Genomic DNA, 27,470 nt, shown 5'->3' with positions numbered 1-27,470 from the left:
TCAGGAAGCTCACTGCCCAAGGAGCTGCTAATACAGTTCTACAGAGAAATTATTCATGACTAAGATATTACTGAGTATGCCAAAGACATACAGAGGAATTATTGAGTCTGTCATCTGCACTCTATAACTGTCTGGTTTGCTTCTGCAACTCAACAAGACAGACAGAGGCTTCAGAGAATAATTAGAACTGAAGAAAAACAATTACATAGATGGCTATCTAATAAAGGATTATCTAAATTATGAGCTACCCACCCATAATTCCTTGTTTCTTAACTTTATATTACACTCACTAAATTGAATTCCAATTCACAAAGGAAAAGTAAACTGCCGTATGTAAACTGTGAGCAAACTCAAACTCACTCACACTGATGATGTTATTTAGGTGGGTAATGAAAAGTCTACAAGCAAACAACCAATTCAAAGAGAACCAATGATTCTAAACTTTGACTCTGAGCTACACATATTCTCTTTCTTTGGGAACTACGAAAAATGTTTCACATCTACAGTATAGCTAAGGAATAAACTATAATCATGTCAACAGCATAATGGAAAAGTTACAGTAAATCACTTTAAATGAAGAGCTCTAACCAATTGTCTCAAATTGGTTAATCTGCAAGTTAATGTACAATAGACTCTTTCAGTTACATTCTATGCACTATCATACAAAATATTCTTATTATACTATACAAATTAAGAAATAAGACAAAAAAGGTAGTATTTACAACTAACAGAAGGCTGGTGGATTCCCTGTAACATTAAGATTGTATTAATACATTTAATATGTTCAGCCATGAAACTCCATGGTTATAAGCATTACAATAATCTCACAGAAGGATCAACACTAAAGAATCTAGGTTTATGTAAATTTATCAGCCTTCTCCAGAACATGGCCCTTATTTGAGATCTTATCCCAGAGTAGATAATACAAGAAAACAAATGATAGTTTGTTGACTTGATTTATTTTTAAGAGAATGTATCAGTGCTACAGAGTAACCCATGATGAAAACCAGCATGCTCATCTGTTTATTCTGTGCAGCACATTGACAGTTCCTGAATTTTCTTAAACTGGATATACTCAGGGACTGGACATGATATCAAGAAGGTCATTATTCCAATTATATGCATGACTTTTCATATCTTCTAACACATAAAAAGAGGAGGTACATCGTTTTGTTAACGTTTTTGAGCTTCCAATATTTATATAAAATACGTATTTATATAAATGTAAACACTCACACATCAGGAAAAACAACTCACCCGTCTACCCCTAAAAACCAGCAGGCCATTTACACAACCTGTCCATTCCTTTTACATGGGCTTTCTACACATTCCCTACTTCTGCTCAGCACCAACTTCTCTAGCACAAAAGTAGTTGTTTAAAAAACTCTTACCTTTAACAATTTGTTTGGCACAGGTGTTATAAACTTGTTCCTGGGATGTATTGGGAGGCAATACTCTATCAAAAACATAGGGTTTCCCTTGCTGAAATGAAAAAATAGGCATTTTCAGTGGGGGGGAAAGCCAAAAACATGATTAAAAACACAACATTCATATGAAACAAACACATTCTCAGTATGCATTACAAATTACTAAGAAATATACTAAATGTGGATAACAGTACACATCATTTTTATGAAGCATCTTATATTTAACAGCTATTCTAAAGACATATCAGACTCAAACCGGTATCCAAGAAACATAAGACAGCAGAAAGCAGAAACTTTGATAATGTTTTTCATTTTTTTAAATAATATTTTTATTAAATTGCAAAGACAGACAAGACATACATTACATGTAACATTTAGTGGAGCAACAATTGCTCCTCTCAAAGTAGAAGTCATCTTTATATTTTTAATAAGTAAAAAATAAAAAAAAACTAACTTTATCATTACAGTAATTTTAAAATACTTGAATATATCAATTGTAAGATAATAAGTAAAAAACACATCTAAAACATTTAAAAATATATAGAAATTTTAAAATTATAACTTGAAATAAACTATGAAGAAAAAAAGAGAGAAATGGTAGAAGAGGAAAGAAGGAATTTATCTTTATATTGTTAATAATCACTATCTAATACAATATAACTACTAAGTACAAATATGTTTAAAATAATGTAAAAATAAGGTTATCTCTGTTTCTTTGTATCCCACCAGATATATACCTTTTACCAAACCTCATAAAATAGGCGTTGATTGCTTACCTGAACGCCTCTTCTCGTACGGTGAGCGGGTACAGCAGTCACATGGGTTGCTCATGTCCAATCCGGTGGAACTGAGCCTAGTGTTAAAAAAGCTTGCCGGATCCGCCCCTTCCCCAGAATTCGCGAATCCATAGACTAGGCTCAGCTGTGAAGCTCTGTAGTGTTCAACTCTTATTGTTAGAGGAAAAGGGATTATAGAAGGTAAAGAAGACACATACAAGGGCGGGAAGTGACTGCTGTACCCGCTCACCGTACGAGAAGAGGCGTTCAGGTAAGCAATCAACGCCTATTCTCCGTACTGAAGGAGCGGGTCCAGCAGTCACATGGGACATACCCAATAGATGGTCCCTAGGGAGGGATTAGATTGCTATCGTGTGAGATAACGGATTGGAGTACCCTTCTGCCGAAGGCAGCGTCCGCTGAAGCGTAAGCATCAATCTTGTAGTGCCTGATGAAGGAATTTGGCGAGGCCCAAGTGGCTGCTTTGCAGACCTCCTCCAACGGGGCTTGAGTCGCCCAAGCGGCCGAGGTGGCTGCGCTCCTGGTGGAATGCGCTGTGATGTTCCTTGGGACTGAGAGGGAGGCCGATTCATAGGCCTTAGATATAGTCCCTCTGATCCAACGGCCTATTACTGTTGAAGACACTTTGGCACCCATGACTCTGGGGTGATAGGCTATAAACAGTGCTTCTGACCTCCGAAAGGGTCCAGTGCGTTGGATATAGATTCTCAGCGCTCTAATAAGATCCAGGGTGTGCCATCTAATTGCCAAGGGATGGTCTCGTTGGAGGCAGAAGGATGGTAGGACAATATCCTGAGTTCTGTGGAACATGGAACTGACCTTGGGTAAGAAGGTGGGGTCCAGTCGCAAGACTACCTTGTCCTGATGAAATTGACAAAGGTCCTGCCTGATCGAGAGGGCAGCCAACTCCGAAATGCGTCGTGCAGAGGTAATAGCCACCAGGAATGCTACCTTAAAGGATAGGTACCTGAGGGACGCCGATTTTAAGGGTTCGTATGGTGCCTGCGTGAGGGAATGGAGAACCCGTGGCAAATCCCCGGATGGATACCTGTGGACCTTGGAAGGTCTGAGGTTGGCTATGCCCTTGAGGAATTCCTGAACTTCAGGGAAGGATCGGAGAGGCTGTCTGCGGGGACCCCCTAGGACAGATGAAATGGCTGCCAGATGACGCCGGAGGGTGCTGGTGGAAAGTCCTTTATGGAAGCCTTGCATAAGGAAGGAAATGATTCTGTGTATGGGGATGCACAGAGGGGAGAGACCTTCCTGTAGACACCACTGGTGAAACTTGGACCACGTGTGGTCGTAGATTCGATTGGTCGAACCCCTTCTGGCCTTTAAAATGACCTCCACTGAATCGGGGTCATGACCACGCAGATCTAAGTCTCTCCTGATAACAGCCAGGCGGTGAGGTGGAACCACTCCGGGTCTGGATGGAAGGAAGCCCCCTGCCGCAGCATATCCCCCGAAACGGGGAGTCGCCAAGGGTCCTGGACGGACAGCTGTTGGAGATCCGCGAACCAGGGCCGGCGGGGCCAATGAGGGGCGATTAAGATTACTCGGGCCCTCTCGGTGAGGACCTTGTGAATCACGTCCGGGAGAATTGGGATTGGAGGAAATGCGTAGAGTAGGCCTGGAGGCCATGGACTCCGGAGGGCATTGATTGCTTCCGCTCCCGGGGATGGAAATCTGGAAAAGAAGCGAGGGAGTTGAGCGTTCGCATTGGTCGCGAAGAGATCCAGGATTGGTAGGCCGAATCTGAGACTGATTTGATGGAACAGGTCTTGATGGAGATTCCACTCTCCTGGGTCTATCGTTGCTCGAGATAGCCAATCCGCCTGGACGTTGAGGCTCCCCGAGATGTGGTCTGCTAGGAGCGACCGAAGATGTTTTTCCGCCCAAAGGCCTAACTTGAGGGCCTCCCTCATGAGGGCCTTGGATCTCGTGCCCCCCTGTCTGCAGATATGGCTTTTTGTGGCAATGTTGTCGGTGAGAATGAGAACGTGCCGGTTGGGAATGCGAGGAGAGAAATGCTTCAGAGCCAGGGAAACGGCTCTTAACTCTAGCCAATTGATTGGCCTGGAAGCTTCCTCCGGGGACCACGTACCCTGGGCTATCATCCCCTGGGCGTGGGCGCCCCATCCCGATAGACTGGCATCTGTGGTGATGACAAATTGATCCGGGCACCTGAACGGGGATCCTTTGTCCATGGCCGGAGACTTCCACCACTTGAAGGATCTGCGAACACTTGGTGGGATGACAATGCGACGATTTGAGTTGCTGTGCCCCGATCTCTGAAAGGGTAATAGGAGCCACTGGAGTTCCCTAGCATGAAGGCGAGCCCAGGGAATGATGCCTATGCATGACACCATCTTCCCCAAAAGGGATGACAGAGTTACTATGGATACTGAAGAATTAGATAAAATGTTAGAAATTAACTCCCCTATACTGAGTTTTCTCTCGGGAGAGAGAAAAACCTGGGAGGATTCTGAATTAATAATGGATCCCAGGTGTAAGATGGATGTGGAAGGTTGGAGGTGACTTTTATCAAAGTTGATGGAAAATCCATGGTCCTGAAGGACTGACATGGTGACAGAAAGGTCTGTTTTCACTTTCTCTAGGGAGTTCCCATGAATCAAAATATCATCAAGATAACATAAAATGTGGATGGGAGACGCCCGGATATAGGCCGCCAGGGACCCCAAGAGCTTTGTAAAGACCCGAGGGGCCGAGGAAAGGCCAAATGGCATCGCCCTATACTGGAAATGCCTGCCTTGAAAGGAAAAACGTAAAAATTTTCTGTGGCATTTGGCTATAGGAATGTGGAGGTAGGCCTCAGTGAGGTCTAAGGAGACCATGAAATCTCCCGTGTGGATGGCGGCCAAAATAGAAGTTAAGGAATGCATCTTAAACTTCCTATATTTGATGAATAGGTTTAGCTTCTTTAAATCCAAAATAGCTCTCCAACCTCCGGAGGATTTTGGAACCATAAATAGGATGGAGTAAAAACCTAGGCCCTTCTGACCGGAAGGAACCGGTTGAATGGCTCTGATGGACAATAAATGAGAAATGGCCTCCTCCATACGGTTACAATCTGAGGAGGACCTGGGAGAAGGGCAGGAAATAAAACGTTTCGGGGGAGGAGAAATAAATTCTAAAAGAAGACCTGTTTGAACAGTGTCAATGACCCAGGGGTCCTTGGAGGTGAGACGCCAATTAGAGGCGAAATGGGCTAGGCGACCCCCTATGGGAATTGAGGAAAGATTACCATCTAGGTTTTTTTGAAGCCCTGTTAGAGGACGCTCCCCTTTGGAAGCGAAAACCTCTGCCCCTGGAGTTCCTACCTTGGGAACGAAAGCGGGGGGAATACTGACCTGGAGATCTCTGATATGACGCCGCTTGATCTTGCTGGCGCCCTGGGCGACGAAAGGACTGCGTTTTGGTAGCCTTTTTTGTGGTTGGACCCAAAACTTTCTTCTTGTCCGTGGTTTCCGTGAGGAGTGGATCCAGAAGATCACCGAAGAGAAGGTCGCGCTTTAAGGGTCCCTGGGATAACTGCCACTTCTGGCGTACTCCCGCTTGCCAAGGGCGAATCCATAGGAGTCTTCTTGCCGTTGTAGAAGCTGCAATAGACTTAGCAGAAAATCTAGTAGATTGCAAGGTGGCATCAGCCACGTACTGGGCAGCTGCAAAGACCTTGTTGAAGTCTTGTTGACCTCTCAAGTCATCGGGAGGAATATGCTGTTGAAGTTGGCGAAGCCACAGAAGCATGGCTCTGGAGAAAAAGGAAGCTGCTGCAGAACTTTTAATGGCCCAGGAATCTGCGGTGAATCCTCTTTTGAGCATTTGTTCAATCCGCTTGTCCTCTGGGCGGAGGACTTCCTCCGCTTCGCCTGGCACAGCCGCTGCCGAGTGAAGGATCTTGACAGGTTCATCCGGTTTGGGAAAGGATAGAAGCTCTTCATAGGAAGAGGAAAGTTTGTACAACTTTCTGTCCTTGGTGGAGGGATTAAGGCCAGAGGCTGGGAAATCCCACTGTTTGAGTAAAGCATCTTTAAACAATTTAGGCATAGGAATTACCTCGTTATCCTCCTGTTCCTCTGTGAAGTAAGGTAAATTCTCCTCCGGGGGATCAGTGGCAGTGGAGGCTTGTTTCTCCTGGGCCGCTAATCCCGTAGAAATTCTAGCTTTGAGAAGGAGAGATTTGAATAATTGAGAAGGAAAAATAGTAATTGGAGAAGGAACCTTTATTTGGGATTCCTCATCATCTGAGAGGCCTTGAAAGGGATCCTCATCATCCTCCATATCCTCATATTCGTCCTGAGAGGAATCTGAATCATCCTGAATAGGAGCTCTAACCGCTGGGGAAGAACCCAAGGGGCGGGAGGGACGAGGAGGAGGAGGAGGTAAGGGAAGCTCATTGATGGTGGAGAGTTTGGCATCAATGGCCTTGGACAACACAGCAAAAATAGATTGGAACTCAGGAGGTAAACTAGAAATATCAGCAGGAATGGCAGAAGAATCCCTAAAGGCCTGGGAGGATCCTGGCTGGGGGGAATCTTCAATAATATCTGGTTCCTCTGGACCTATGCCCCATAGGTTAGGTTGGGGTCTGTCTAGGTTAGGCTCATCCAGAGATAACACAGGGACCCCAGAAGGAGGTAGATTAGAAGCCTCTGGGGGGTCTTGACTACTGAGTACTTGGGCCTGTACTTTCAAACGTTTTGCTGATTTGTCATGGATTCTTTGTAGGGCTAGGTCCCTTCTCTTCTCGGCCCTGGTGACCTTGGTCGAGGGGCGGGCCCCTGGAGAAGAGGAGGAAGAGGCCTGGGGGATACTAGTAATCTCATCGCCTGTAGGCCTGGCCTCTCTGGGACCTTTAGTTGTGCCTCTCTTGGGAAAAGTAGCCATAGTCTGACAATTAACAGAAGACAAGGCTGAGCCAATAACTGAATAATTAAGGAGAAGAATTTCAAGGACTTCCCAAGAGGAATGGATCCTGCTTCGAGGCCTCGAAGCTGCTGAGACTTGAGGGCAATCTGGGCAAACCCAGAGTTCGTGTCCCCAAATCCAGCGGGGCCAGCCTCCCTAAACTTTTTAATTAAGTAAACCAAGGCACTCTGGTTGGAGGCTTAGCCGGTGGAGAATTAAGCCTGGGCGTCCCAAGGCCCGCTCCGGGATCCACGCGGTGGACTGAGGCCTACGCGGCTGGCAGGAGGCCAACACGAGAGGCCTAAATTTAAAAAGGGCGCGAAGGCCTTCGCACCGAAAAATCGCTCCGTAATATTCTTAAAGGGGAAGCGATCGACTAAGTCCAGGAGACTAGAAGACGTCTCACTCCGCAGGAGGTATTTCTTAAGCCCTTTAATATATACAATAATGGATCAATAAATCAATAAATCAATACTTGCACCAAGACCTCCAGGCCAAAGGATTAAAAGAATCCACAAGCGGCAGCGAGGATCGTACACGGCAAAACCGCCGGGGGAAAACGAAACCGCAACTTCTCCAAAGGAAAAAAGCCGAGCCGCAAACGGCTGGCGCTATTAGTGCAAGTAAATAATAATGGTAAAACAATTCTTACTACTTTTGAAGGAAAGGATCGAAGGGAAGGTGTTAGAATGTTGAACGAGCTATCACAATACAACCGCAGGATATGCGAACTGAGCGAATTCTGGGGAAGGGGCGGATCCGGCAAGCTTTTTTAACACTAGGCTCAGTTCCACCGGATTGGACATGAGCAACCCATGTGACTGCTGGACCCGCTCCTTCAGTACGGAGAATTCTGATTCTTCTTGATTTTTCAACCTTCTTGTCATCATGTCAAGCTCAGCACATTCTAAGACTTTCTTAAATATATCAGTTTATTTTGGGGTCTCAAGGTCTTTCTTTTTTTGAGCAAAATTCTTTTTATTAGGCATTTCAAATAAAAAATACAAAAAAGACATATATTATTTAATAATCCACATTTTAGTAGCAGCTAGGATAGCTTTTGATAATGTTTTTCAAATCACCTTGTTCCTCTTTTTAAAACCTAAATTTGAAGAAGTGATGTATTAATATTCTCTTCTGTAAAGTTCTAAATTTCCAGACATCTATCTATGGTTCTTCTCAAGAGTTGATGCACAGTTGTTAGAAACGTAAGAAATATGACAGAGTTTGTTTCCTCATCATTCTTTCACTATATTAATTTTGCTAGTTTAAATTTAGATTAGATTTGGAACTTTTAAAGGAAAATGTTTAACTAGAATGCAATGCACCTTTTCTTTGTCAAGGCAATTCCTGAAACAGAGTATTAATATCAGTGTTGTTGTTAGCTCTGGCCCAGCTCCTGCCCCAAGGAATGTGGAGGTGGATGCAAGGGAAACATCAACATGTCATAGGCCTGTTTTATTGCCGACAGAGTCAGGTAATGAAGTTTCCTCGGAAGAAGAAGGTGGGGGTGACTTGGAAGAGGGGGGCTTGGCAGACAGTTCAGGAAGCCAATCTCCATTATCTTCTGTAGATTCAGATGATGAATTGCTAGACCCACGCATGCATAGAGTTATGCATAGGAGAGAACAACTGAAGAACTATTACAAGCGATAGAGAATCCACCTGTGGTTGGGTGGGGCTCAGGTAATTATAGCAGCTGTTATATTGGCAGCGTGCGAGGTTAGCAGCGTGGAGTTTATCTGATCGTAGTTGTTGGGAGTCACGGAGTTTGAGAAAAGAAATCCTTGTAAGTTTTTGCCACGTCTGGAACAAACAGTATTTGTGCCGAACTACACAGTACTGGTTTATTGCTGATTTATTGCTTGCCTTGTTATCGGACTGTAATCCATTACTGCCTGGTTTATACAAGAAATCCCTTTGAATTCTAAAAGGGAGTTTTGCTTCTCTTTTGTTGTGATAAAAAAACATTTACTGGAATTCTACTGCGTGTGTGTGTGTCTGTTCTGAACCAATTCCCTTTTCATTGGAGGCTTGTCCTAGAAGCTGGCAGAACATATCAGTATGCTAGGAATTATATCTAGGGAATAAATAAGTTTATGTATGAAATTTATCTTCACTGTCCTTGCCTATTTTTTTCCTCTTTTGTTCTTTTCCATCCCCATAAGTTATTCTGAAGGCCCATGACCTTATCACAGAAGAAGAAACATAAGTAAGTACAGATTCACTATAATAAAAATATTAAGACAACCAGAATAGTCTATTAAGAGCACTTGAGTTTTTGAATTGTGAGATAGTGGAGTTTGGGCAACAAATCTTATTGTGTCTCAGGAATATGGAAATCTACCTTACATTTGATAGACCATTGGTCCTTCTGCTAGAATTCCAATAGGAATCAAACTTCAGATTCTTTCCAAAATTTGGAATGTAAAATGTAGAAGCAGTCACTGGAGGTGAAGTACTGTGCTAAGGTTAAAATGGCAATGGCAAACACTTTCAATATTGTTACTGATAAAATAATAAGGCTATCCACTAATTCATCAGCAGTCTTAAGCTCACCTTTATAGTTTGTTTTAATCAAGATTTGGTAATTAGCTACAATGACCACATTCATGTATTGTTCTAACACATGCACAATGGCCAACGATATCAGATTCATAGCATATTAAGCCAAAACCAAAGAAACTACATTATGGGTTTTTTTAGAGTGTGTAAATTCAATCAGTAAGAATAAGCCAAAATTCTTCTTAGTCGTTAGTAAATGTTGGCCTTGTTAATGAAGCTAGTCATGACTTCAGCTTCCTACTATGGATGAACTCTGCTATTATTCTTAAACTATAGTTTACAGCATTAAGTTATATGTGAACCAAGCCTACTAACAAACTTTGAATTCTCTTGATACAGAAACACAGTTCTTGGCTAATCTATTTAACCAGACTGCTTTTGAGAATACTAAATTACGTAGAAACATCTACTACATCACTTATGAAAAGCAGAAGAAAGATGAAATATAATATATGCTAATTAAGAAACTAACTAAAACTCTAAACTAGATTAAGAATTGCTTCCTGAATTAAATAGGTCAGTTGCTCTGAGAAAAGACATCACATTAACCTTTCATGCTATTCAAGATGATTGATGCCGTAAAGATAAAACATAATTCCTCAAGCAGTTTTCACCAGGTTAATGGCATCAATAAGCCACACTCAAATCAACTTCTGGGTTTTCACACATTCAGCTGTCATTAAAACTGTGTCACCTCTTAGACACATTTCTTTCCCTGGAGGCTGTGATGAGCTGAAAAAAATCCATTTAATGGATGCTCACTCACACATTTCTTTGCAGATGCAAATTATGAGAATTTCATAATCATAAATTGTTATCTACCACTCCCTATTTCTTTTCATCAAGCCTAAAATAAAGGATAAAAACCAAATACATTAAACAAAGACCTTTTACTGCTATTCATCATTAGTGTATAGAATAACATCTCAAGAAACAAGTTTTTGACAATGATGTATCTGTCAGATTTTATCTGGTACAATAAAGAAACATTTAAAAGGCTTGTCTTAAAAATACTATTGATTTTTTTTTATTGTTCCATCTCCTGTACAGAATCCCTTACTATTATTAATTCTCCACCATCAGTGAAGGATAACAACATTTGTTATCTACTGTATATGTCAAAACATTCTTGCCAGGCATCAGATGTAGAAAAAATTTAATTCCAAATCTTGTGGAAAAGCCAATTATAATAAATGCTTCTGCTTTCTTTGTCGTTCAATTTTCACTGCCAGGGTAGAAAATCTTTTTTTTAAATATTAGAATTCACTAGGGGGTAACAAATTCTTTATTTGTAAAATGAATCTTTTATGATGTATGGTGTTACGGTATGTTATGTTTATGTCATGTTATGTTATTTTTGAATGTGTGGTTTGTATTTAATGTTAAACTGTTTAATAAAAACTATTTTTAAAAAACAATCTTTAATTTATAAGATGCCCAACTACCAAATGACTCTATAGAAAAGACTTTTCACGAACAACACAAGCATTTGTAATAACACGAAAGTAAACTGGGGGGTAGACTTAGAAACAAGGAGATTGTGAGTTCTAGTCTCACTTTAGGCATGAAAGGCAGTTGGGTGACCATGGGCCAGTGACTCTCTCTTTCAATACAGGGTTGTTGTGAGGAAAATAGAAGGTGGAAGGTTTATTAAGGCATGTTCATTGCCTTGAGTTTACTTGTAAATTAATAAAGATGGGATAAAAATACAAAAAATGCACCAATGCAGGAACAAACAGGTGAGAGTATTCTGTACCTAGCCTGACAAACATGGAACAATTCTCATCACATGTATGGGAATAGATCATCTACAGCAGCAACGCCCAACCTTTTGTGTACCACGGACTAGCTCCATGGAAAGTGGTTTTTCCACAGCCCAGGGTACATGGTTTCATGTGCCGCCTGCATCTCAGTTGGACTTTGCTTGCTTGCATGACCCAAATTTCTAGCAAGCTGCAGTCCGTTGCCAGTCTGCAGCCCTGAGGTTGGGAACCCCTGATCTATAGGAATAGCAGGGTTGAACTTGCATAAGATAACAGGTGCAAGGTGCCAGAAAGCCATGGTATACATGGAGTTTGGGATGGTGTACAGAAAAAGAACTTTCAGAAGATCCTGAATTACTGAATCACAATACACCTTAAGCTGCTTAAAAGACAATCTATGCCTATCTAAAATAATACTTTGTTATTGCTGATTATTTTGATGTATTTCTAATTTTGACACTATTTTGACAGAATGTATTAGGGGAAGCACAACCAAAACTACCAGTATATTGTGTGTAACATCACCACATCCATATTCCTATTTCTGATTAAGATATTAGATACGTTATTTAAAAATATTAGAATGCTCTATATCAAGCAATCAAGTAGCAGAATTAAAGCAAGTCATTTAATATTTTCTAATGTCTATTGAAATCTACTGATTGACCAATCTTAGCCATAGCTAGCTTAGGTCAAAATAATTATGGCATAGGATGATTGTTTTAGACAAAATACACCGTGTAATTCATTAAATATAAATACCACAGTTTCTTCATTTGACAGGGGAAATTGTGTAGTTCTCAAAATGTTTATCAGAGGTTGCTAGGGAGAAGAAAGCTTCTCAGCAGCCTCTGACAGGCGGATTATTTCTGTTTTTATCTCACAACGCAAAGAAATAATTATTTCATTTCACACTTCCGTGGAAGTTTCCCTTGCTGGTTTTTATCATACCCAAGCCTAACTACAAGTCTTCCCTGTGAGGAATTTCTCAAATGTTCAGGTTTGGACTCATTGCAAAGCTGCAAATCTTAGATTCTTTGCATTTCAGAACAAAAAAACCGAAATAATCTCCCAACATCTCCCTGAAGTCCTTTGCATGTATTAGAAAACTGGGTGAAAGAAAGAAAGATTTGAAATTTAAATAAACAGTGAGGACAAATGAAAAGTGCATTAAAAAGCCAAAAATTATAGATGCTTCTTTTTCCTGAAAACATGGTCAGATTAATACCGTGATGAATGGATATAACAAGTGCATTTTTTAACCTAAATAGCAGAATTTAGTAAATAGTAGAAGATACAAACACACATACGCATTCACTCACCCCTAGACTTGTCTATCCAAAACATGGGTCAACGAGGAACATGTATATGAATATTTATTTATTTTAGGAAATTTATATTGCTGCCTATTTGCACATGGTGATCCAAGGCAGCTTACAGGAATATAAAAACCTCATATATAAAACAATAAAATTAATAAAATAGAATAAATTAATAATAAAATAATATAATAAAATAACCCCATCCCCCAGATCCTGGTGACAACTCATTACACAAGCTCCATCCCGTTCTGCATTCCTCAGGCCTACTGGCAGAATAGTTTGGAAATGCTCTTCAATACACCCAGCTTTCATGCAACAAACGCTTGTTTATGATATTAGATCAAAAACATTTTTACATTTTGATCTTGCACCGAATACACTCAATCCTTTTAGTGCATATGACACAGAATAGCAAAATTGAAGCCTGCAGCATTTTGCAACCAATGTAAATTAGGAGAGAAAGGCATTGCCAGGATAAAGCGCTTTCAGTTTTATGTCTTTCTGTACCAATAACAGGAAGATCAGAATTGACTTCACATCCTCTGTTCTTCAATAATCAATCACAGAAAGCTTAGGCTTAGAAGCATGAATAATGCAGACATTTTTTTTCTATAATCTATGGCTATGCAATTTCATTTATGCCTTTTTTTTCCCCTCTCTGCAGCGAGCACCGTTCATTATGTTTTTTGTTGTTGCTTTTTTTTTGCTTACAAGAATTATTTTTCTTCTGCTTCCATCCTATTGTGCTTGGACATCATGTTCTTTTTTTCCAGGACCCCATCAACTATTATTTCTACTCATTGATTCATTTTGCTATTTCTCCCCTTTTTATTCTAAGCCCAACCACTGGGATTCATTCTTCTTCCCTATGTTATTTTCAGCTTTCAGTCATTTGGGGGTGGGGGGGTGGAAATCAATATTGTAAATAGGGAGGAAGCAGCAGCAGCAACCCAGCTGAGAGTCATAAAGCACTGTGGACAACAGCTAAATGCTGAAGCAGGTCACTGAAGGAGAAAGGAACAAAACCTGCCAAACACTCCAATCAATTGGCTACTTACCTTGAAAGAGAAAGCAATCGTCATGCATTTATAAATCAGAACTAGAAAACCTCCAAATTCATTTTAAAATGTAAATTTGGAACAAATCAAAGATTTAATCTACTTTATATTCAGATCACATCACTTTGTTATGAACATGCCCTGGGTGAAGACCAAAGATATAGGTTATTTTCTATTACCAGTTTTGACAAAAGCCAGTAACGGACTGAATTTGTCATATGTGATTTAAAATAGATGCAGCTACACAAACAATTCATGAACTCATCTGCTTTTTCTTCTCAGCTAATTACAATGAATGTTTCCCAAGCTCTATTTCTATACTAAAAACATTTTCTGTAACTAAATAAGTAGAAGTTATTTTTTGGATGAAAGGCAGTGCTTCCTGATCAATGTTTATTTACACTGCTTTCTTTATTACTACTTTATTAGTACTACCAAACTAGACACTTGTACAGTCAACTGACTCATAGCAATTACATCAGATGACAGAGAAAAACTAAAGTAAGCAATAATTAGAACAATCCAAAATTAATTCTACAATCCTCCAATGTTAAACTGCCTTTTTAATTGTTTAAGTTTAGGCAGATAACATAGAGTTTTCTCACTTAGAGAAATCTTTTTTTTAATTGTATTAGAATATTGGCCTCTCTTTAAAAAGGAGCTGATTCTTATTGTACTCAAGGGAAGTCTATATTCTATAATTGCTGTCCAGTTATAGAGAGCTTTTAACGGTGTTCAATTCTAAAACTGCACTTCTGTAATTTTTCAGAGAATATACTTTTTTAAAGCCTTCAAAAAGTCTTAGAATTCAAGCTGCTATAGTTGGTAGTCTCAACATCGCTTGTATAACTAGTTATAAATTCTCTCATGCCTGCTTTTTATACAGCAAGTAAAAATGACCTCTTTATCCATCAGTTACTATCAGCAGTTACCACCATGTGACACAAGTTGACTAATGTATCACACAGATGAAATGCTACCTACATTTAAGATGGGCTTGGACAATCGTTTCGGCATGAAGGGCAACAGGGAGCATCAGACTGTTGACCAAAAGGCTACACATGTGACTATGCACATGCAGTAAAGAAGATGATGCACAAAATAATGCATCTTTAGAACATAAGAAGAGCCATGCTGAATCAGGCCAAAGCCCATCGAGTCCAGCATTCTGTGTCACACAGTGGCCCACCAATTGTCCATGGGGATCTTGAGCAGAAAGAGAAGGCAAGACCCTACCTTTCTCTTGACCCCCAACAAGTGGTACTCAAGGGAATCCTGCCTGCCTCAACCAACATAGAGGCAGCACTTGGACATCCATTTCAATAACCATCTATATGCTTGGCATCTATGAATCTGTAGTCCTGCCTTGAAGCTATCAAGGCTGACAGCTGTCACGACATCTTCCATAAACCAACGACGCCCTGGGTGAAGAAATATTTCCCTTGATTTGTCCTCACTTTCTTACCTATGAGCTTTAGGAACTGCCCCCTTGTCCTAGTATTGTGTGATAGAGAAAAGAATTTTTTCTCTATCCACCTTTTCTATCCCATGCATGATTTTATACACTTCGATCTCATACACATCTTTATGGACTTTCTTAATCAGGACAAATACTTTGTCACTCTATTCTGTTGTCATCACAAGTACACATAGGTTATTTTCAGAAGATAATGGTTACAGTATCAGGCTACAAATCAGAAGACTATATGTTCTAGTCCTGCATTCCCACAAAGCCAATCACTCTTTCTCAGCCCTAGGAAGAATAAAATGACACACCAGTAAGAAAGGATTTTCAAAGACTTGTCAAAAAAACCCTATAAGAATTAATCCAAGCAGTCTCCAGCAGTCAAAAATTAACTGGAAGACTCACATGCACTGTGCCATCACGTGCCAACAGCAGGGGAGTGCGAGTGGTCATGTGTGCATGCATGGGGGCACACATTGCATTATGGGTATGGGCACACACACTGCCCCATCCATGCTCCCCCTGCTTTTTATTTATTATTATTTATTGGATTTGTATGCCGCCCCTCTCCACAGACTCGGGGCGGCTAACAACAGCAGTAAAACAGTACAACAAAATCCAATACTAAAAAAAACAGTTAAAAACCCATTACAGTGATCCCTCGATTTTCACGATCTCGATTATCGCGAAACGCTATACCACGGTTTTTCAAAAAATATTAATTAAAAAATACTCCATGTTTTTTTTGCTATACCACGGTTTTTCCCACCCGATGACATCATACGTCATCACCAAGAGTCACTTCTCTGTCTCTTTCTCTTTCTTTCCTGTCATTCTCTGCTTCAATCATTTTCTCATTTCTCTTTTTTTCTCCCCTTTTTTCTATCATTTCTCTCTCTCTCTCTTCCTTCCACTCTTCTCTCTCTCTCTTTCTTCCTCTCTCTCACTGTCTTCCTTCCTTTCTCATCTTTCTTTCTCTCTCTCTTTCTCTCTCTTGCTTCTTCCTCTCTCACACTCTTTTCCTCCCTCTCTCATCTCTTTCTTTCCTTCTCTCTCTTTCTCTATCTCTCCCCCTCTTGCTCTCGAGCGGCAAACGGCGGCCGGGCGGGCGGGTGAACAAGCGAGCGGCAAATGGCGGCCGGGCAGGCAGGTGAACGGGTGAGCGAGCGGCCGGGCGGGTGAACGGGCGAGCGGCGAGCGAGCAGCCGGGCGGGTGGCGAACGGGTGCTGGGGGGGCGGGGGCAGCCGGTATTCAAAGCAATCTGTCGGCTTCCGCACTCTCGTCGCTCCCCGCCTCCACCATCTGCGCATGCGCGGCCATGGAAAAAAAGGCACGCATGCGCAGATGGTGTTTTTACTTCCGCACCACTATACTGCGGAAAATCGATTATCGCGAGAGGTCTTGGAACGTAACCCTCGCGATAATCGAGGGATCACTGTATATAAAAACCAATCATACATACAAACATACCTTACATAAAATTGTGAAGGCCTAGGTGGAAAGTGGCGGCAGAGGTGGGTTTTAAGCAGCTTACGAAAGGCAAGGAGGGTGGGGGCAATTCTAATCTCTGGGGGGAGTTGGTTCCAGAGGGTCAGGGCCGCCACAGAGAAGGCTCTTCCTCTGGGTCCCGCCAAGCAACATTGTTTGGTTGACAGGACCCGGAGAAGACCCACTCTGTGGGACCTAACTGGTCGCTGGGATTCGTGTAGCAGAAGGCGATCCCTGAGATATTCTGGTATGTGATGGCAAAAAGGTTAGTTTATCACTGTGATAGGCCCTGTAAGGTAAGTTCAGATTTAAATTGCTTAGCTATACTGTGCCATTGCTTATTACCAGCAACTGTTTTGCTTTGTTGTCTATTTTCCATGCATACAAAAGAGTTGTCACAATGCCACATCGATAAAAGACCCCGGGACTGCTTTTTTTTCATAATCTATATACTTGCTCTACTAACAGAAGCTGTAGGACTGATGAGAACTAAAAAAATGTATATTATTTCCTAACATACCACAGTGGTATATTTTATATCTTGGTTGGGTACCAACCTCAGCACTCTGCAAAGGCATAATATACTGAAAAAACCTTTCTTAAAAACACTGCCCAAATATTCCACTTTCCTTTTGGTTGGAAGGGGATTATGTGATTACGAAAAACTGCTGCCTCAATTCCAGGACCAGCGCACTGTGGCACAGCACTGAACAAAAGCAGACTTGTAACTGTACAATTGTAACCTCCATGTACATACATCGTGGGGGGGGGGGGGGACACACATAAGTTATTGTCTAGCAAGGGAATTTTTAGGTAGATATTAGGCAATGTAATTACAATAATAAAGAAGTGAAGTACCTCCTGTTATACATATGACAAGTCCATTTCATATAAAGTTTGCAAAATAAAATACTTAGCTTGCCTATGAAAACAAAATGCTGAGGGAAGAAAAAAATGTAATGCAGTATTCATGCATGCAGTTTATAGTATTAAGAGAAAGCATAAACTGAACTCCAACATATCTGGAGGGTACTAGATTGGAAAAGACCATAGAAAAAGTCAACATCATTTAGATACATCACAGAGTTCCAAAATACCGATGATCCTCAGTTATGGACCACTTGTTCAGGGATGAAACATATGATGGTACCAAACAAGTGGTACTTATGACTGGTCCTTTATGTTCTTGCAATGTCCCCGCAGTCATGTGATTGTAATCTGGACATTTGGTGACTAACTTAGGAATTACATTACATTATCCTGCGATCACCACTTCTGATTTTCATTGCTGGCTTCTGACAAATAAAAGCAATAGGGAAGATGGCAGGAAGTCATGAAAGGCAACTGTGATGTTATGCTTAACAACAGGATGGAATTGCTTAAAAATGGCAACGGAAGTGCCAGAACTGTCAATGCTAAACAACACAATCATATGACATCATGATTTATGACCACACCATTTAGCAAAGGAGATTCCAGTCCCAAATGTGCTGCTAATCAAACATATCTGTATATATCTTACTTTTCAGTCTTCTTGTTGAGATGTATTACCCAAAGGTATTCTATGGGCTCCTATTAAATTCTGAGAATCTCACATATGTATTCAAAACCAGTTCTGGCCTTCATTAAATGTGCTGGGTTTTGGGTTAAATTAAGTTTTAATAATTGCAAAACAAATATAAAAATATACAGCTCATAATTTTCTATTATTTAAAAATCACAGAATGATTGCAAGGGAAGGCCTAGGAAAACCATTTGTTCAGTGGAGGAACCCACTACTGCAGAAATAATACTCTATAATAACTCTTACTGAGTTATTAAAGAGTTTTTGCTTCTTGGTTGGGTAAACTAACATCAAGCCATTGCTGATGTTTGGACCAATAGAGATCAATCTGGCATGAGAAAAGGAAAAGATATACTGTCAATGCAAGGAAATGCAATCACTTTTCTGAATCTTTACATATTCAACTATTTAAATGCACAGTTTCCAAACCAGTAGCTGTTGAAGCAAAAACATTAAAGTCTTGTAGCATCTAAGCAATGAATAAATAGTAGAACAATTCACTGGCATCTATACAATATGTTTTTTCACTATCTCCTATCTACAGGTAGCTCTGAGCAACAGACAATTCGTACATAGTCCAGGGAAAACAGTCTTTACCCATTGCCAAAAAAGAGACGAATGAAAACACTACCATCCAATCACATAACATCTACTCTACTGCATGGATCGCATGGGTCAAACAGAAAAAAAGAGATGCAGAAATGTTAACTTTGATTTTACTATAAATAGAACTTACTTCTGATACAGGAAAAAAAAATCCAGGGATTGCTGTGTAATGGCCTCTTTGCTTTTCTACTATAAATTATTTAACAGGAGGTTCCTAGATTATTATATACTACTTGATTACAGCCCAGCTGTGCCAAGAAAGACTGAAGCCATGACTATATCCAAGAGTTATATTGTATTTCCTCAGACCACTACTTTTTTATTCTCCTCTGTCCAAAAAACCGGTCTGATTGATTGATTTCCCACCTTTATTATTTTAACTCATTTGTCCAAATTTACAAATCAATGTACAAGTGTATAAATCAATATTTATGGAGATCGTGGGTGCACCGTAAGATATTGGTTATTTTTTAATGTGTTTGCATTAATAGATGCTTATTTAAAGCTTGGGTTTCATATTTTTAAAAATGCATTTCTTACTTATTCAAAAGATTTTATCTCTCTCCACAATTGCTTCCAAAGATGGAAAAATAATTTCCTTTTTTAAAAAAAACCATTTTTACATTATAAAACTCAGAACTGTAGTAAAAATATGGTAAAGCCCCCAAAATTCCAAACCATGCCAACAGTAAGACTAAATCAGAGCAAGCATCCAGGTAGGTCATTACTCCTGGCTCTCTCAATACATGGCAACAAACAAACAAAAGAGTCAACTCTGAACAGGATCCGTGCCCAACGTAGTGTTTGTCGGGACTCATTGTTTAAGGGGGAGTCTTGTCTCTATTCTTCAGTACGTCTGTGGTGCTCCTTGACAAAATATCTACAACATTGTGTCCTAATGTCCATTAAGAACTTACACCGGCCAATGTCTGATTTTTTTCAACATAGAATATCCTGTCCTTGAATGGCTGGGTGGAGAGAACATTAACATTTGAACTAATATAAGTTATAAACTAAATAAATAATCCAGGTAGGCATAATTATATATTCCAAACAATATATATACTGCTATCATTCATCCATATAAACCAATCCTATATGTGTCTATTTGAATTATCATGATATACTCCATTATAACGCAATTCTAAATAAGTCTATTCAGAAGATTCAGTCAATTCAGCAAGAGTTCCCCTTGTGTCACAATGATTAGTCTGCAATATTGGATGTTCTAACACATTTTCATATGCGAAAATGAAAGCAGTATTATTGGGAATTACCCTTTTTGTTTGCACCCTATGTAAAACAAAAGTTACAAAAAACAAGAGGGATTTGAAAGTATAGATTGCATCTGGAGTGTTTATGTTTAGTTTTTTAGGTTCATAATAATGACTACTCTCAAAAGAAGTACTGTATCTTCATGTACCTTTCTTTATCATGTTAAAACGTGATGTATTAATACATCTATTCAGTTGGAAGTTTAATGAGAAAGTAACAACCGCAACAAAACAAGAGCACGCAACAGATTCAAACTTAATATTAACCGCTCCAAACTTGACTGTAAAAAACATGACTTTAACAATCAAGTTGTCGAAGCGTGGAACTCATTACAGGACTCAATAGTGTCAACCCCCTAATCCCCAACATTTCTCCCTTAGACTATCCACGATTGACCTCTCCAGGTTCCTAAGAGGCCAGTAAGGGGCGTACATAAGTGCACTGGAGTGCCTTTCGTCCCCTGTCCAATTGTCTTTCCTTTATCTCATATATCATATATATTTTCTTCCTTTCATATATCTTCTCCTCTATTTTTACATCTTATCTTTATATATAATTACTTCATGTCTATTCTCTTCCATATGTATTGTGTATTGGACAAACAAACAAACAAACAAACAAATAAATAAATAATAAATAAATAAATAAAAACTGTTCGTGTGATCAGTTTCTCCAGTTGACAATAGCTGTTAAAATTCACAACACATTTCTAAAACATTAATAGTCCTAAAACAAGGGTGTCAAACTGGCAGCATCATGTTGCATCACATGATGTTTTATGACATTTTCCCCATTCATGGAGCTGGGGTGGGCCTGGCCTTTGTGTGACACATCCAGTTTGACATCCCTGTCCTAAAGTAACCGTATTCCAAGGCAAAATCAAAGCAATTTTAAAAGTAAAGACATCCTCAAGTTGAGTTGAGCTCAGGATGCTCCTTTCAAATATCCAGAGTGAGAAGTGGGGGTTGAGGCAGTGCTTTTACTTTCTTCCAGAATACTTTTAAGATTTTCCAGTCTACCCCACAGACAACCAGGTGCTTACTTTTTAACTGTTATAATCTGGCATATTTACTGTTTAGGTTACTAATAAAGAAACTCTTTGTCCTAGACCAATGGTGGCAAACCTTTTTTTCCTCGGGTGCCGAAAGAGCATAAGCATGCACTATAACACATGTGTGAGTGCCCACACCCATAATTCAATGCCTGGGGAGGGCGAAAACAGCTTCCCACGCCCCCTGGAGGCCCTTTGGAGGCTGGAAATGGCCTGTTTCCCAGTTTCTGGTGGGCCCAGTAAGCTTGTGTTTCATCCTCCCCCGGGCTCCAAAGGCTTTCCTGGAGCCAGGGGAGGGTAAAAATGCCCTCCCCCATCCCCTCAGAGGCTCTCTGGAAGCCAAAAATGCCCTCCCAGAGCTTCTGTGCAAGCTAAAAGCCATCTGGCCCGGTGCACAAATGCATGCTGGAGCTGAGCTAGGGCAACAGCTTGCGTGCCAGCACATATGGCTCAGCATGCCATAGGTTTGCCATCACTGTCCTAGACAGTTTACAGAGTATTTTAGCCAGTATTCCAATGAAAATTTATTGCAGAACATAAATAAAATGGAGCATCAGCCCAAGATGATTCAAATAATCACAGGCCATTTACTTTCCTTTAGAAATTGAAACAATCTTTAAAAAATAAAAAATACATCATTTACTAGAACTCATGTAACCAGAATTCAAAATAATTGCGCAGCTCTAAAAGGAAAAAAATATAATTATATATAAACAGGAAATAGATGTAAGAGGCAAGAGCAAAATTACATCTTGAACTGAGGAAGCTGCAAATGAAAGTTAATGCCAAGGAAAGAAGAGACAGGGGTAAGGAAGCAGGGATGAAAATTGGGTCAGAAAAAGGAGCCAAATATAAGTGACATGTTCCTAAATACAGCATGACAAGCCTGCTTGTAAAGCTCGAAGTGGGACAGTGGCTAAAATAAACAATGCAAAAGAAAATCCAAACATTATTATGCACTGATTTTTTTTATCCCACAGAAGTTGAACCTAAGAGAGGCAAAATGAGAAGTGAAATCAGTTCTATGACAAGAGATGACAACAGTTCTTTTGAACCACTTTGGATTAGGAGAAGAGGGGAAATCACCCACATGTGCTCCAAACAGATCAGTAGTGGGTTCTAAAACCTGTTGCTCCTGGTTCGGCCTCGTTCTATAAACTGGTAACAGTGGCGGCAGGATGCCAGGTCAGGATGGAGTGGGTGGGTGAATGCTTCTGTTACCACTACCGGTTCACAGAACCGGGCCAAATCGGGAGCAACCCGGTAAATTGCTTGTTAATCACTTTTAAGCTATTACAGGGCTTTGGCTCAAAAAGTCTAAAAATGGGTAAGTTTTACTTCAATCCTTAATGAAAGAAAATTGTAATAATAATTTTTAAAAATTAAATAAAGAGCAAAAAGCCAAATAACACTTTGATCCTAGAAAGTGACAAACGGATTAAGGCTGGATTAATTTAGGAATAAATTTTTGAATTAATCATAAAGAATCCTTCCCATGGGAAAAAGATTTTTTTGGTCATTTGCAAGACAAAACAAAAGTAAGTAATTTAGAAAATTTATCAGTATTAGGAACTAAAGAGTTTAGTTAAAGGAGAAAAATATACAACAGCTAATAAACTGTGATATATAAAATGATACCAAACATTATAATTTTGAAAATACTAAATGACACTTTTGAAAAATGTAATTAGAAGTTAGTATCAACAATGTGATGTTTCCTTCTATGGACAGAAGCATTACAAAAGATTCAATGAAAGAAAATGTAGATTAAGGTCAGCTTTTATTTGTTAAGGCAGGGTTGGCAGCAAAAGTAGATCTACAAATGATAGCATATGACATGGAAAAGAATGCTAAGATACAGAAGAAACCAATTAATTTTTTAAAAATAAAAATGGGAAATGAAATAGTAAACTAGGAAACTGGCTTGGTTTTTATACATTGGGATTTTAAAAAGATGCTTGCTAAAGCTTTGAAGAATCTTGTGAGCAAGGACAAAAAAGAAATAAAATAAAATTCTGTGATGTTATTTGAACATAATAAATTTAAAATAGTTAAGAAGTAAAAAGGATAATAAAGTTGATTTATTTGAGCAAGGTTAAAATATGTTTTTATTTCTGGTAACCCTTCATGGACTTCCTGCTGGCAGTAGGACTGAAAAGATTATGTGTCACAAATTTGTCTATAGATAACAGATGAGATAAAAAGATCATTAGTTATAAACTAAAGGAGGGTGAACAGTTATTAAAAATGTTTATATTTTTTTATATTTTATATTAGAAAGTACAGAAATTCACATTTTACTAGATATCCAGAAAATAAAACAACAAATTCTAACTTGATAGAAACACAAACCACACCTGAATTGGACATATGATTTAAAAGAAGCCTCTCAATGGAATAGGAGAGGGGTTGGCAAAGTTGGCTCTTCTATGAATGAATCCAAATGTCATAGAACAGCCTTTGCCTAATCCTAGGATAGGTTTCCGGATCAATAATATTAAGGAAAAATGCTTTGAGGGGTTCTTGGTGCTTTCTGAGCTTGGTTGTTTTCTTGCAGACATTTTTTTTAAAAAAAATTCAAACTAGATAACATCATCAGTGCACTTCAACAAAACGATCAAGTTCACAAAACACCAAGGACCCCTCATTTCAAGCCTGAGCTACAAATATTGACTTCTATTGGCAAATTATTGCACATAATATTCACTGACTCATGGCACCCATGCCTCAGTAGGACTGTCCAGCAGACCATTTAAATGCACCAAGCTTGGGTTGTCTAGGGCTAGGCAGTGAGAGATTAAGGGTGCATGAAGGTGAGAGATGGGTTGGATCGCTATTTAGTTTAGCTCAGAAGCAAGTAAGCTCAAACTGAATGGATTAAAAAGTGATACATCTTCCTTCATAGATGAACTCTAGCAAATGTTATTTAAGGCATGCAAGCTATCAAAATTACTAGTGACAGGTAAATTTATTTTCCATTCATTTATTTAATTCCTTGTTAAAACTGTCTAAAATGGCAGCTGTCACAACATGTGAAGACAGTTTAATTATTTTTTGTATTAAAAAATGTTACAGTTTGTCCAAACCAGAGGTCTTCAAACTTGGCAACTTTAAGACATGTGGACTTCAATTCTCAAAATTCTCCAGCCAGCTATGGGAGCTGAAGTCCCCAAGTCTTAAAGTTGTCAAGTTTGGGGATCCTTAGAGTCTCCCTAAATTTATAGCTGTCTCCGGATCCTACTTTGGGAGAAAAGGATTTCCCTTGCCCTTTCCCCTTTAAATCGGCCCTGGGATTGTTTGCACCAAGTAAACTCTAGGTGTGATAGACACAGCACTTTTCATACCTAATACTTTTGATGCCTCTGAATTCATGTTTTAAAAACATCCCTCACAATACTGATCAAAGTAGCTCCATTGTGAAATCGGTGGCAAATAAATTTAATAATAAACAAAAGTAAATAAGCACTGTTGTAGCTTATTGTAAGTCTACAGAGTTCCTTTGAAATGAGAGGTTAAATGTTGGCTACAAATTTTAAATTACTAGTGGCTAAAAAAAGAGAGGTTAAAAGGAAGTTGTGAAACCAATATCAAGATTCTTTAGCATAAACTGCAACATCATTAAGAGAGCAATCATTTTCTTATGCAGGTGTAACTTATGTATTACCAAGAAAATAAATGTTTCCAAAAAGTAGCTTTTCCATTACTAATTCACGAGGAGGAATTTATAGGGTAGTTATTAATTAGTAGTAGTAGATTAAGCCATTAAAAAAATGAGCTCATTTATTTATCTATTGGGGGCCAATTCTAACAAATCAAATTAAAAATCAAAATTACATTCCTCCAGCATATTTCAGACAAATTATAGCCAAGGCTCGTATTAATTCAAATTCCGTGAACTGATAAAAAGTAAAACTTTTCTTAAGAGAAGGCGATTCTCCACCGACTGCACTGCAAGATAAAGAAATGAACAGAGCAGACAGCTAAAGACTGTCACTGGGGTGGCTATATACACATCCTACTTTTATCTGCAGAGACTGCAGCTTGGCAACCTTTTTAACTGAACTTAGTGCTGATCCAACACAAGCCACCAGCAGATCAAGCTGAAATGGCAGAAGGGTGGATATGAAGGTGAGAAGGAGGGGATTGTTCTACCCTCTTGTAATTTGCTTAGCAATTTCTCGCCACCTGCCAATCCATCAAATACGTCAGGGTGCAAGCAAATGAGCATGCCCAGTGATCCAGATGACATCAGCTTGATCAATGCTTAGGATTGGAAGACTGCAGTAGCAACGAGGGAAGACAGATGAAAGAGTCAATCGAGGCAGACTCCGTTCAGTTCCCCACCATTGCTTTTGCTGCAGTTTACGGAAAGCAGGAAATTCAACTCTGAAGCACCTTGCAAGGAAAAATTCCCCTCCGCAGAAGCCATCCAAATCAGGCAGGTATAGAATGCACTTCTGCCAATGCAATCCGAGCTGTGCCTACATCTATAAATATGCCTGGTAGACTTCAGTGGAACTCGTTCTGGCCTTTACTGAAACATTAAACAATTCAATAAAATATGCCAAGGGAACTAACGTTAAAAAGGTGCATTTCATGCGGCACATCACCCACACACAAACACACTGATATCCATCTCCATCAACCAGTCTCTCAGTGAGGGTTGCTACCATACTTGGCCCACAACAAAAAAGGATTATTCTTCACATTGCACTGCTCTTTGTGTCTTTAGACCCGTGCTCACACCAAAACAAGGAAACTTTGCACTGGAACACCTAAGTGGTTTACCATCGAAACACATACAATGATTTCCCATTACACAAACTGATTTGTTTAGTTTTGAGGTCCACCTGCCATACTCTTCTCACCCAAAGCTTTTTCTTTCCTGCTTTGGAAAAGAGAAAAACTTCTTGTCCTTTGTGAGTTGAACCCAATTTCCAAGTTTGGAGGAGGGGGGGGGGGAAGAGAAGCAGGCAGTTCAGAGAATTCCCCATCCCAATCTCAATTTCCCAATTCTTCCCCCTTAGCCAGATTTGGCGCTCAAGGTGAAAGGAGCCTTGGAGAATCTCACACACACATACACACAAGGAGCTGGTGTTGGGAACAATGGAGAGAGGAAGGAGTACAATGCGGTGCAGCGGCACGCCATTCAGGGACACCCCCCCCCCAGTAACACTAAAGGAACTGGGGGGGGGGAGATCCAGATCCAGAAACAAATTTGCCAGGTCTCCCAGGTCGCCTTCCCGAAAGAAGAGGAATTTGGAGGCGAGAGAAGTGGGGGGGGGGGGGGCCAAAGCGCAACTCATGATGATGATGATGATGATGATGATGATGATGATGATGATAATAATAATAATAATAATAATAATAATAATAATAATAATAATAATAATAACCACTCCAAATCCAGGAGAAAGAAAGACTCACCCCGATAACGACCGTGTCCTCGCCTTTAAATTTCGGGATGAATTTGTCCCCGCGCAGGATCTCCGCCTCGTTGAGGGGTCGGAACCGGCACATCACTTTGATGCTGCATTCGGCGGGGTCCGCCATCTCGATCGAACAGCGGGGGCGGATTCGGGGCGATCGGCGGACCGAGGGGCGCGCGGCTGGTTTGTTTGAGGCTTAGGCGGAGGACTCCTTTCTTCCCACCTCGTGGGGGGAGGGAGGGTTTAAAAAAATAAAATAAAAAATATATGTACACCTTTGGGAGGAGGAGGAGGACGGGCGGCTATTTCAGCGTCGGGGGAGGCATGGGCCGAAAGAAGGGAGCCGAAGCTCGGTCAGAGGAGAAAACGGCGGCGTCGCCGAGGCATTTCCCGGCTCTTCACGACCTCCAGGCTCCCGACCGGAGCGGAAAGAATAATGAGGAGAGGCCGCGGCCCCGCTGCTGTCGGCTGCCTCGCCCAGAGAGAGACCTGCCGCTGCTTCGAAGCTTCGCGTCAGGGCGGGTGGGGGGGGAGGAGGTAGGAGGTTGCTAAACGAAGCCGCCGGGTTTTATTTATCTACAGCCCCCCCTCCCTCTCATGCCTGTCCACAACGCAGCGGTAGCGTGGCCGGCGCTCCTGCTGTTGCCGCCACCATCCTGCATCCCTCTTTCCCCTTTCCCTCATCCCCGAGGGCTTTGTGACTTCACCGCATTACATCAACTCTTCCCCC

At 40.3% G+C, this 27,470-nt stretch overlaps 1 protein-coding gene across 1 annotated transcript in view; it reads right to left on the bottom strand.

Moving 5' to 3' along the window:
* KIF5C (kinesin family member 5C) overlaps positions 1-27,470 on the bottom strand; it is a 105,093-nt gene extending 77,623 nt beyond the window's left edge. Inside the window, exons 1-2 of the mRNA XM_070731494.1 lie at positions 26,739-27,470; positions 1,392-1,482 (exon numbers count right to left, since the gene is read on the bottom strand). Of these exons, the coding sequence (XP_070587595.1) occupies positions 1,392-1,482; positions 26,739-26,864 (217 nt within the window). The 5' untranslated portion in view covers positions 26,865-27,470. The remainder of the gene's footprint in view (positions 1-1,391; positions 1,483-26,738) is intronic.

This window comes from Erythrolamprus reginae, chromosome 1 (assembly GCF_031021105.1).
Source record: "Erythrolamprus reginae isolate rEryReg1 chromosome 1, rEryReg1.hap1, whole genome shotgun sequence".
Taxonomy (NCBI): Eukaryota; Metazoa; Chordata; class Lepidosauria; order Squamata; family Dipsadidae; genus Erythrolamprus; species Erythrolamprus reginae.
This window is presented reverse-complemented; position numbering and strand designations above follow the sequence as displayed.